Genomic DNA, 12,082 nt, shown 5'->3' with positions numbered 1-12,082 from the left:
AAGGGTTTAGGGTTTACCTAAGGGTTTAGAGTTTATCCAAGGGTTTAGGGTTTATCCAAGGGTTTAGGATTTACCCAAGAGTTTAGGTTTACCCAAGGGTTTAGGGTTTATGATTTAGGGTTTAGGGATTAGGATTTAGGGTTTAATGTTTTGCTGACGACGTTAAAAATATTTTTTTTTGTAATTATTACTATTTTTTATTTATTTCTTTTTACCTTTTAATTTTAAAAAGATAATATAATTTGACAATATTTTGTTTCATTTTTTAAAAGATATCGAATATGAAATAACACAATCCTATTGGTTGGTGAACCTCTAGGTTCACCCTAGGGGGTGAACCCAAGAATAAGTCTTCTCATAAACTGGTAGAAATGCCAACTGTAAAATCGTCTATGTAATATTTCTCATCGTTGTAATAATATAATTAACCAGATGTTCAAAAAATCTTATTCGATATTTGTTGAATGTTCCATATTATAGCTTTAGTATTAATTTTTTTTACCAAATAGGCAGGCAATGATAATATGTTTCTTCACTTTTATGTTTCTAAACATGTGGACATCCAAATCAGATCATCTACCGGGAATCATATATATATATATATATATATATATATATATGGAAGTAACATGTTTATAGATTTAATATGGATGAATGAAACATACTTTCAAAACCGTCTCCTACCAAATTGCATTCTAAACTCTTGATAGCAAGTAATCTTTAGTTCATTTCAATCGTCCCATGTCGTATTATGATTTTTTTATCAACTATCCATTTAACTAAAACAAATTTTGGTTAAATGAGTCGATTCTCCGAAGACCCCCTATGTTTGTCCGTGTTTTGATCTATATGGAAAAAAATATAGTCTATAGTTTTTGCCGCTTTTGCTAGTGAGTGATGCGCCAATCCGGATTCGTAGTCATGTCAACTAGGATTCATAGTGATGTTGTATTATGATCCGTGCAGTCTATGTTTGAAGATAAACTTCAAGTTAAGAAAATAAAATTCTTACAGTAAAAAGAATTGCAGGAAAGCAGTAAACACATGGCTATATATAAGTGGAGGATACAAAAGGAAACCCAAGAAAACCGGTTCACTGTAATAACCATGTAAATGACTATTCACAAGAAAGCTCCCTTAAAAGGAGCGTTCGCTTTACTCTCCCTATAAAAGACACTTGTTTTCTCATTACCACAAGACTCTTTCACCGATCTTCTCAAAATGAAAACGGGTTTGAAACCCGACCCGAACCCGGTCGAGAGTAATGGGAAAGAGGTTCGTTACCGAGGCGTGAGGAAACGCCCATGGGGAAGATTCGCGGCGGAGATCCGAGACCCCGTTAAGAGAACTCGGGTCTGGCTCGGAACATTCGACACGGCTGAGCACGCGGCGCGTGCCTACGACGCTGCAGCGCGAGACTTTCGCGGCGCTAAGGCCAAGACGAACTTTCCTCCGACGGTTCTTGAGCTTAACGCGAATAAAGAAGGCGGTTTCGCTCGTAGTCCTAGTCAGAGTAGCACCGTCGACTCCGTCTCTCCCACAGGGAGAAGACTAGCAACACTTCCGCAGCTCGAGCTCAGCTTAGGAGGTGGTGGCGGTGGCGGTGGCGGTGGTGCGTGTTATGATCAGGTTCCCGTTGCGCGTCCTCTTTACTTCTATAATAACATGAAAGCGTTTTCACCGGCTGCTACGTGTGGAGGTGAGAAGAAACCTCAGCCGTTAAATCTGGATCTTACCTTAGCTCCTCCGGCGGAATAGGCCGTATGGTCCTCCTAGTATCTTTTTCTATCTAAGAAAATCGAGATAGTAGTTAAATAAACTGACATGGAAAAGTCGTTATGTATATATTTTTATCAACGTATAACATAAGATATGAACTTTTGTTATTATCTTTCTGTTTTTTTGCTACTGGTTTCTCAAAGTCGTACATATAAACGATGTTACTACATTTTCAAAGGTTTTAGTATATACTATAAATGATAAGTTAATAGCCAAACAAATTCTGGAAAAGATATGTCGTTGTCATCTATTTCAAAGGTAGACGATTAAAGGATAATTATTATAGCGCTTTTCGAGTCGTGTTAGAAATTATATTTTAATAATGATACCTTTTTTTTTTTTTTTCCGTCTAAATTATATTATTATTATTATCGAAAAGTCCAAAGACCCGCACATTACAAACCGAGATCCACTAAACATTATTAACCAGGCCAAAACGCAACCAAGTCCAAGCTAAACGACCTAAAGCCAACACGTGTAAACCACGTGTCCAAACATCAAGGTGAAAGAGGAAAACGCATCTTCGCTACTCACGCCGTCACCATGACTCCACCGACCGCTAGCCATCATCACAACACCGGAATACCTGCCGGGAACAGATTGGCTCGTCGAGACGCCAACATCACACAATCTCTTCATCTCCTGTGTTTCGACGATCGGAGAGCATGCATCGATCTATTCGAGATCTCGTCCGACGCCATCTGCCACAAACTCAGAAGAAGAGAGCTTCACATCAAACCCCTCACCACTCTGCAGAGAGAATCAATCGTCCCACTGACGAGATCTCATCCGCTTTCTCCATTAACCCATCGACAGCACCCATCATCTTCAACGGAGCAAAGACGACTGGTCTGTGGTCGGAAGCCGGCGACGCAGAACTGAAAGAGCTTCCGCTTCCCGGAGTCATTAACCGGCGATGAAGCAGTTGTAGCAACCTTCTTCTCCCGGAGCCAAAAAGTCGAGCCGATATATATATACACATGCACATAAAAGAAAAAAGAACAAAAAACGGACCGTAGATCTCTAACCACCGCCGCCGTCAGCACTTATATATAAACGCCGGATGAACCGGCAAAGAGCCAGCCGTCAACCCCGAGGGATAAGGAGCGACGCCGGAATCAGAAGCCGGCAAACGAAACTGAAGGAGCCATCGTTTCCGGAAACTAAATGAACTCATCTCATCTCTAACCCTCTGAAAGATATATGATTTGATAAGAGGGAGAAAACGAGTAGCAGCTAACTGCCAATACCTTTTTCTTAATTTATTTTAATAATGATACCTATAGTTGTGTATTTTATTAGAGATAAATAAATAAAATAGTTGTAGTATTGTCGTCGGCTTGAAAACAATGGACCAAGTGTCATGCACACAAGCACCAGTCATGGGAGGACCCCATCTTTGGCTGCGGCGTATGTTAGAAGAATACTTCTTTACAGCTTTACGCCATCTTCATGGGCCCTACTACCTTCAGTGTTTGGACAATCTTTTGACTTACTGATGAGTTTGCAGAACATCTATGAACACGAAGAATTAGTCATGCATGTTATTGTTAACAAGGTTTTGAAACTGTAAACGATGACGTTTTACGGAGGTTGAGATGGATAAGGTGGCTTCATAATGAGAGACAAGGAAGGTGAGATCTGATAGGGTTGGGGTTCTTGTCGCCAGCTTTGCTATCAAAACGTATAAGCAGTTAAGCACTATCTCTCATATCCAACGGCTGGAATTAAACTATAATTTTCCACATGGGTAGACGTGGTAGTTGCTTCCTCTAATCCTCTTTTCTGCTACTGTTTTTTTTTTAGGAATTAAGAAGATTGAATTGGGTCCACTTATCTCTTTCACGTATTCTGTTTATTTTAATTTTTAGAAGCCATGACGACCGGTAGAAAAACATTTGAAATAAATTGTTAACATTTTCTCGAATCTTGAACTCTGTTAAAGCATAGATAGCTATCAAACTACAATACAGTACTACCTCGGTTCAAATTCTGGTTTAAGGCTATCTCCAACAAAACAAAAAACTTAGTGTAATTTCATTTCCAACAAAACACCAAAATTGATATAATTTTAACAAATTTAGTTTATGTAAATATGGTGTGTTAAGTGTTAACACTGTTCATCATACCAAATCTTCAAAAAAACATATTTTATCATATTATATTTTATAATATAGTTAAATTATTATTGTTAACTAGTTTAAATTTGCAATCAAACATATAAATATATTGCAGTATTTGTATTTTTTTATTATTTTTACATAATTAAATTTTTATATATTTTTCAATTAATAAATCACTAAATAAGTATCATCATTTACGTCATATTGTAATTTTTATAAACTATAAAACTACAAAAAGTTTGACAAAATAATATTTAATGTGATAAAATAATTATTTATTAATTAAAAATAATAAAAATTATTAAAACTGAAAAATTGAATAATATATAATATTGACGACAAAAAAATATGACTTTAGAAACGCCCTAAACATTATTTATTCGATTGAACTACGTGAATAAAAAAGTTATGAACACCATATTCAGTTTTGTTAGATTTGTGCAGCTAAGGATCAGAAACGTGAGAAGTGCATGAAAACATAAAAATTCCGTGTTGACGAGGTTTATGCTGGGGTCTCTAAAAATTAAATAGTTTGGATTAACCCTTATCTTATTAGTAATGACATTTAGCCCCACAGACATACCCCTCAACCAAATTCCATTCAACATAGCATATTATTTTTTTAAAAAATAGCATATTATTTTTTTAAAAAATAGCATATTATTTAAAGTTAATTATATTCCAATTCATTTCTATTTCTTCTTATTAATGGAAAATGCAATTTTCATGTGAAAAAGATATTCATTTATTTTTACTTTATATTTACAGAAATGATATTTACATGAATATCGACAAACATATATTTATGGATATTATATTTTAGATTTACACATTAACATAAATTTTATTTATATTATAAAATTTATGTAATATAGAAAAAATGAAAAATATGGCTTCGAATGGTGACGAACCATTCCGCACCGCATTGCACCGCAGTGAATAGTAACAAAAATCTCTAAATATACCTATATATCTATATATTTTGTTACTATTACAACTGCACCGCACTTGTTGTCCCGCAGTTGTCCCGCACGTCACCATTCAAACCATATTAAAGATAGTATGAACTATGATATGTCATGTCACTCGGGTGCTGGAGCGACGATGAAGACTTCATCTTGAATATATATATATTTACCAAAATAATTTTTTTATAAATTTACACAAATTATAAGAACTATAAAATAGATCTTTTTCTTCAAGATTGCAATCTGAACCATTTTAAATATTGTCGGTGGTTCCCGTATCACAATCGGAAACAGAGGGGTTCGCTTGAAATAAGTAGTAAGTTATTAAGAGAATAAAGATGCACACACAAATAACAAATTTCTTATCTGCAATAACACCCAATGTGACATCGTCACGTGTAACGACATGTGTTGATCAGATGTGGAAGGTGACAGACAGTCAGTCTAGGCACGTCAGCTTAGATAACTGGATCCTACTAATGTATAGGCGCGGTCACGGTGTTTTGATCCACGTAGATGATAACGGCGTATATACAAAACTCTGTTTTTCTTAACTCTGTGACTGTGACTGTGACTGTGACTCTGACTGTGACTATATGGTTTTAATAAAATAAAATAGTCTATGTGACTTGGTCCTCTCGTTCTACTGATACTTTTGACAATTTCTCCGACCATCAAGGGACCACTTACTCATCTACGTATTTTCGTATATACATTGTATAATTCTACATATGACGTGTAGGTAATCATTATAGATAGTGGCTCTATCTCATTAAAACATGTATTCGGGAAACCAAATGCTCAACACCATGAGTTGGTGATACCAAACACGACCGAGTTAATGAATGCAACCGACTTGCAAAGGACGGATGTCCACTTGTCTGGCTAATGAATTTACTTATTATTTTGTCCAATAAAGGTTGATGATCCTGACTGTCATATTCTCTGTGTTGAGCGGGCGATCATGGGTAGCATATGGATAGAGTACTAGTATAGAGATATCAACAGCCTCAGCCTCATTTCTCTAATCACTCATTACCTTCAAGTATTAAATTTATGTTGGAGGAATCAGGAGCTGCATAGTCTTTATGCCATTGAGACAAAGAGTTTAAGCGGGTTTTGGAGAAGCAAGTGAAAATGTTGTTAGCTTGCTGCGCGAGATATTGTAAGTAGACCGACAAAGAGAATTACATGACATTTTCAATCATCTGAAACTGGTGATATATTATCCTATATGTTGTCTTATATTGCACTTGTGGAGGAAAGTGCCAGAGGGAAAGAAGAAATTCTATTTTCCCGGGCGTGTGGAAAAGTCAGCAACTGAGTCACCAGCCATATATTCCATCCATAACTTGGTCTGGTGGAAGTAAGAACCATAGTATTCGGTGATACAACGGCATTGTAACAAGACTCAAATATGAAGTGAACACGACAATCTTGCATGCTAATAATTGCCAAAACATTTACGTTAATCCAGGATATATCTTCTGAATATCTTCAATCTCGTCTTCTCTGTCAGATATGAAGTAAAAGGTCTAGTTAGAATAAGGGCAATGATCATTGTCGTATACTTGAGAGAAGGATAATAGGGCTGAAAACTATAGTTTTTTTACAGACTATTTAATTAATGCCTTTAGAATAGCAAAAAAGTAGCACATACCAATATTCAATTTTATTAGACAGCAAACAGAATGATATCCAAAAGTGTAAGTCAAGACTACATTATTCGATAGCGAGAAAATCATATCAAAGGCACAGATACTTACGATTCTTCCAGATCAATAACTTCAATGGCAACTTCTTTGTTAAGGTCCGTATCAAACCTGATAAGAAGAGGCAACAGCTCAACATAGAAATAAGGCAGACACACTTTGTTTGTTAGCTAGCCAAACATATTAGAAGGCTAAAATGGGATTAATATACATGCCATTTGGATTCTCCTAGAACAAGACTAGAATGGGATTTATATGTATGCCACAGAGATACTGTTTTTCGAATTAATATCAATCAAATCACTTAACTTTCAGTGCTTTTCTAGCAAGAAATGTCGCATCAAAGTGAATCAGATTAGTGCTCTCTTATTGACATTGTTGTATGATAGCTCAGAGTTGCGTTTGTTTCTTTTCTTGCATCGATTAAAAGCTCTATGCTATAGCTATAGTTAAATTAGATTAAAATGGATATTATCTTGTTGAGATTACTATACGTGTGACACTCCAGCGATGTGGATGTTCTTTAAAATTCATAAACCTCTTTAAAAATTCATAAATTTCTTTAAATTCATAAATTTATATTATATTATCTTAAGGAGTACATGTTTTGTAATTTATTATTTTGTTTTCTGTGTCATAATTTCTAAGATCTAAATTGTTGATAATATATGATGTTTACTGACTTTTTTTTTTGATATTTTATGAGTTGTGACTATCTATATGCTTCCAATGCCTATGAAATTCTTTTTAATCCACAAGTACAAAAATGTTTGATTTCAACTCCAATTAGTTGAATGTTGGTTAATACTAGAGAATATTTTGATTTTGATCCAAATATGTTCTCTTAAAGAAAGATAAAGAAAATTAGTAGATCAATTGTCAATATGAATATTGAAGTTGGATAATTTATAGTATTAATATAAAATTTGTACCAATATACCATTGCTTATGTGCGAGATAGTTAAAAGCATTTAAAGACTCGGACCAAAGAGCCTCCAATAGAATAAAAAATAGACTTACACACCATCAAATCAAGATCTCGAGAACCATTAGTTACTCTTGAGAGCTTTGCTAATGCAATTTTGAGGTTTTAACAAAGATACAAGATACAGAAGAGCTAGATGGGTAATACACAATCACAAAGAAGAAACTCTTTATTGGAGTTAAGGACAAAAAAATTTCTCAAGCACACCCGTGAAAGCTGAAGCTAAAGCTTTATTGATGAAAATACAACACATTGAATATGAGATTCAGATCAATTATGTTCGAAGGAGATTATAAAATTTTGATTGCTACAGTCTGTGGGAAAATTAAAACTATCTTCATTATGTGGAGTAAAAATTTCTTAAGATCCTACTATTTTTTCACCAAGAGAACAAACAATAGCTCTGTTCTTTTAACGAACGCTGAACAGAGACGCGGCGTCATAGATTTGTTCATAAGTTTTCCGGTGTTGCCGCTGAGCAGAGACGCGGCGTCAGAATAAAAGAAGCGTTCCGGTGTTGCCGCTGATGCCAAAAAAGTAGAGACCATTATTCCTCATTTCTGGCACCTCTCTGCGACTGAAAACAAAAGATTTCTTCCCCTGTTCTTCTCTCTTTCCCTTTGGATACTCTTTTTTTTTTATTCTGAATTTTGATCTCTAGCTGCTGACGCAGCCTTCGTTCGTTTAACGAACATGGCTAATGTCTTTTTTTTTTTGGGTTCAAATAGAACAAACAATGTCTCATTTGTTTTGCAACTTATAATGATTTTAACTTCGTCTTTTATACCTCTCAGCTGTTTTTGCCTTTGTGACTTCATAGTTCTTTGTATCATAATTATGTAAATAAAATTTAACAATAAAATATGAATTTAACGTAAAAAAAACTTTAAAACTGGGATTTAGAGCCGAACCAAACAAAACTAGACAAACATCACCACTCTACAATCTTGAAAGAAACTTCGTGAAAATCAGTTTACGTACTCAATCAAGTAAAAAATTATATTTTTGAAAATGAATAATCATAGTAAGAAAAAATGTCCACGCTACAAGAAACTAAGATTTGGTTAAATTAAAACCAATAAAATCCCCAATGAATATGAATATTAATTTAATATTTTATTGAATTTAATAATTTATTTTTAAATACAAAACTGGTATTAAAATTAAAATTTGTTGGGTATATATATTATTTTAATGTTTTCTCATAAGACGTGATGCAGTTTGATATGGTGGCTTTAACTGCATCTCTCTTAATTTCCCTTATACACATCTTTCTCTAATTCATTTTAGAAGATTACACAGTAAAACTACCAAAATATATTTATATATTTTGTATTTTTCTTATAATTTTCTCATTTTGTTTTAATATTTTACTTATATTTTTCTTATATTATATTTTAAAAAAAATCAATCAAAAAGTCAGTTATAAAAGATACTCTCTCCGTTTCCGAAAGTAAGATTTTATAGAGTTTTTGCGTTTATTAATAATATAATAAATGCTTACAATTTATTTTTCAATACACTTTTCAATAACTATCTACCAATAAAATTTAATCAATTCAAATATTCACAACTAATGTTTTTCAAAAGTATACAAATTACCTTAAAAATATAGAAAATCTATTTTTTGGAACAAAAATAAACTCTAGAAAATCTTATTTTTGAGAACGGAGGGAATAAAATTCTAAAATAAACGTTCAACTAAACTATAATAATCTCTATAAAAGATTATCGCTCCATTGCACCAACCTCACCGGACTATCAGTTAGATGGGTAAACATAATGGCAGGACAATACCCGACAAGTGATTGGCCAATACCAAGCCACAGTTCCTATCGCCCATATCCTACAATTTGCAAAACACAAATATAAGAGAGTACTGACTAATCGAGTTGCTCAATTAACTTATTAATAATTAGACGTCGACTCATACTCTTCATATTTATCTTGTTACACCGTTCTGGTAGCCACTATAGGAAGATATCGAAGCAAATGCTGCTTTGATTACATATTCACTAAGGACTTTTATAAACTCCATGCATTCGAAGTCTTGACACCTTGTCTATTGATATGTTTCCCTATATATTCACTAGGGACTTGTATAAAATCCATGCATTCGAAGTCTTGACACCTTGTCTATTGATATGTTTCCCTATATAGACAAATACTATATCTGTAAGTAAATTCTATTACATGCTCATAAATGGTATGAAATTTAGACCATGCATATGGACTGATTTTTCTAGACCAAACCTTTAAATTTAATGATATGAAATTAATGAGATAACTTTCATGCTATATAAAACTTAATAATACTGTCCAATAGACGAAAATCGTGGTTGGTTGTCATGATAATGCTCCAGGAAAACCTAAACATCAGAATAAAGAAATACATTTATATCATAACAAAAAGGGTTGTGAACTTTATGATGTTAAATGAAAAGAAAACAAACAAATAGTTGAGTTATACTGAACTATATTTTTGTTTATCACTCTCATTTCTGAGGGATCATTATTTGGAGGTTGAAATACTGACGAAAAAAGAGAAAATATTACAAATTGACATGAAATCAAACTTAATTAAAAACAGTAATGGCAGTGAATAATGGTAAATACAAATGAAGAAAGGAGTAAAATATACCTCTCATCATATACCTCTATTGTATTAAGGTCAGATTCATAGTAATGTCCCCCAACTAACCAGATCTGAGAAAGACTAAGCTCAATGGACCCGCCTATATACATTTACAATTTAATTTGTTTTAAAATAAAACATGAAAGAAAAAACAAAATGAGGAAATAACCTGAAAAATATGGATCCCTAGCAAAGAATTATCGATAAAGACTTTGGTAGTCTTGGTTTGATGATCACTTCATATTACAATTAATTAGGTTGATAACTTTGTATAAAAATAACTTTACATTCAAATGAGGTTGTTATATAGTTTTGGTTGATATAATGAGGTTGTTTTTTTTTGCCTTGTTCTGATAATCACCAAAATTTGCTTAACCGGATGCAAACTGATAGTTGACTGTGAGACTTCAAACATTCTTGGTCCACCGGTAATAATAAATCTTTACTTACTATTTATTTTTTGGATTGCCTCTCATTTGTTAATTTACTTTTTGTCATTGTAATGTTTAGACGTTGATCGCGAGTATCAATCAGGAAATCGTTGCATCCAGAAGCTGTTTGAGCCTTTGGAAGATGCCTGTTATAACCTTCATGATCAACGCCCTGAAATCAGGTGATGTCAGTCCGGCGGATAATTTTCTTTCTTCCCTTAATTACTAATGATTTCATCAGGAAAAGATTGGGAAAAGGAGGTCTACACGACTGTGTTCTTAGATGATACAAATAATGAGAACTGGTAAGTTATTATTATGTTTTGCCAAATATTTTTCTTTATATTTCTTGGTTTGAGCCATGCGACCGGGCAAATGCTTTTTTCTTTTAAGTATTTCATTTATGAGTGATCAAATTTTAAATTTTTTTGTAAACTATGTTGATTTCTAGTCGGTTTTCGATGTTGAAACAGTAAAATGATGTATTATATAATTCATTTATAATTTGATAATCTTGTACAAAATCGACCATTTCCTAATGTATCTATTTTTGAAACAAACAATTTAATATGATTCGGTATGAATTAACCTTTTTGAATACACATTTTAAAGCATATTCTGTGTTTTCGCTCTTATATGAATCACAAATTCATTTATATGCGAATAGTTCTAACACTTGTAACACTTACCAAAAAATATTATTATTTTAAAACTTAAAATAAAAAAATTGAAGTAGAAATAAAGGAAATTTAAAGTAGAATTCTTTTATTGGAGAACTTTAGAATTTAATTGGTATATTACTTTAAAATTTTCAATTAATAATACACTAAATTAGTAGCTTATAATTTTTTAGTTTTGTATTATAATTAAATAGATTTTAGCTATAATATTCGTTGGATAATTAGTTAAAACTTTGATTTTTTTAATAACATTTACTTGATATACACATATATATATATTCCACTTTAAGAATGTTTTATATCAATTAATCTATTATTTAAAAATTGTATTAAAGTAAAAGGAATATATATATATATATATAAATCAGGGATTGGATTTTTTGAAAATGAAAAAATTAAATAATTATACACTAATGAAATTATAATGGGCCTGAAAAACACTATGTAATAGTTTACTAAAACTTCAATTTAAATTGGGCTGGTCTTAAAACATAATAGCCCTATTCTATATCTAATGGCCTAGCTTGTTCAGAAAAAAAAAAGGCCTAGCATGAAACTCATGATTTCATTCAGACTTCAGAGATTTAAATCCTTTTCAGATGTTATCTATGTATAACTCGGAAGAACTCGAACCTGGAGGTAATAACTAAAGTAATTCCGGTTAGTTGTTATGTACATATATACACTGATCTGATTGCTAAATTTTGATTTCATAGATGTGGCTAGGCCTGAGCATTTTAACCTGGACCCGAAGACCCGAACCGGAACC

The 12,082-nt window shown here is 32.8% G+C and overlaps 1 protein-coding gene across 1 annotated transcript; it reads left to right on the top strand.

Moving 5' to 3' along the window:
• Positions 1 to 1,094: 1,094 nt before the first annotated feature.
• On the top strand, positions 1,095 to 1,989 carry LOC106299091 (ethylene-responsive transcription factor 4-like). The gene has a single exon (XM_013735230.1). It carries the CDS (start codon positions 1,222 to 1,224, stop codon positions 1,756 to 1,758), a length of 537 nt encoding a protein of 178 aa, XP_013590684.1. The 5' UTR covers positions 1,095 to 1,221; the 3' UTR covers positions 1,759 to 1,989.
• The last annotated feature ends 10,093 nt before the right edge of the window (positions 1,990 to 12,082 follow it).

Source organism: Brassica oleracea, chromosome C6 (genome assembly GCF_000695525.1).
Source record: "Brassica oleracea var. oleracea cultivar TO1000 chromosome C6, BOL, whole genome shotgun sequence".
In the NCBI taxonomy this organism is placed as follows: domain Eukaryota; kingdom Viridiplantae; phylum Streptophyta; class Magnoliopsida; order Brassicales; family Brassicaceae; genus Brassica; species Brassica oleracea.
The sequence above is the reverse complement of the archived record's forward strand: the minus strand, read 5'-3'. Positions and strand labels throughout refer to the sequence as shown.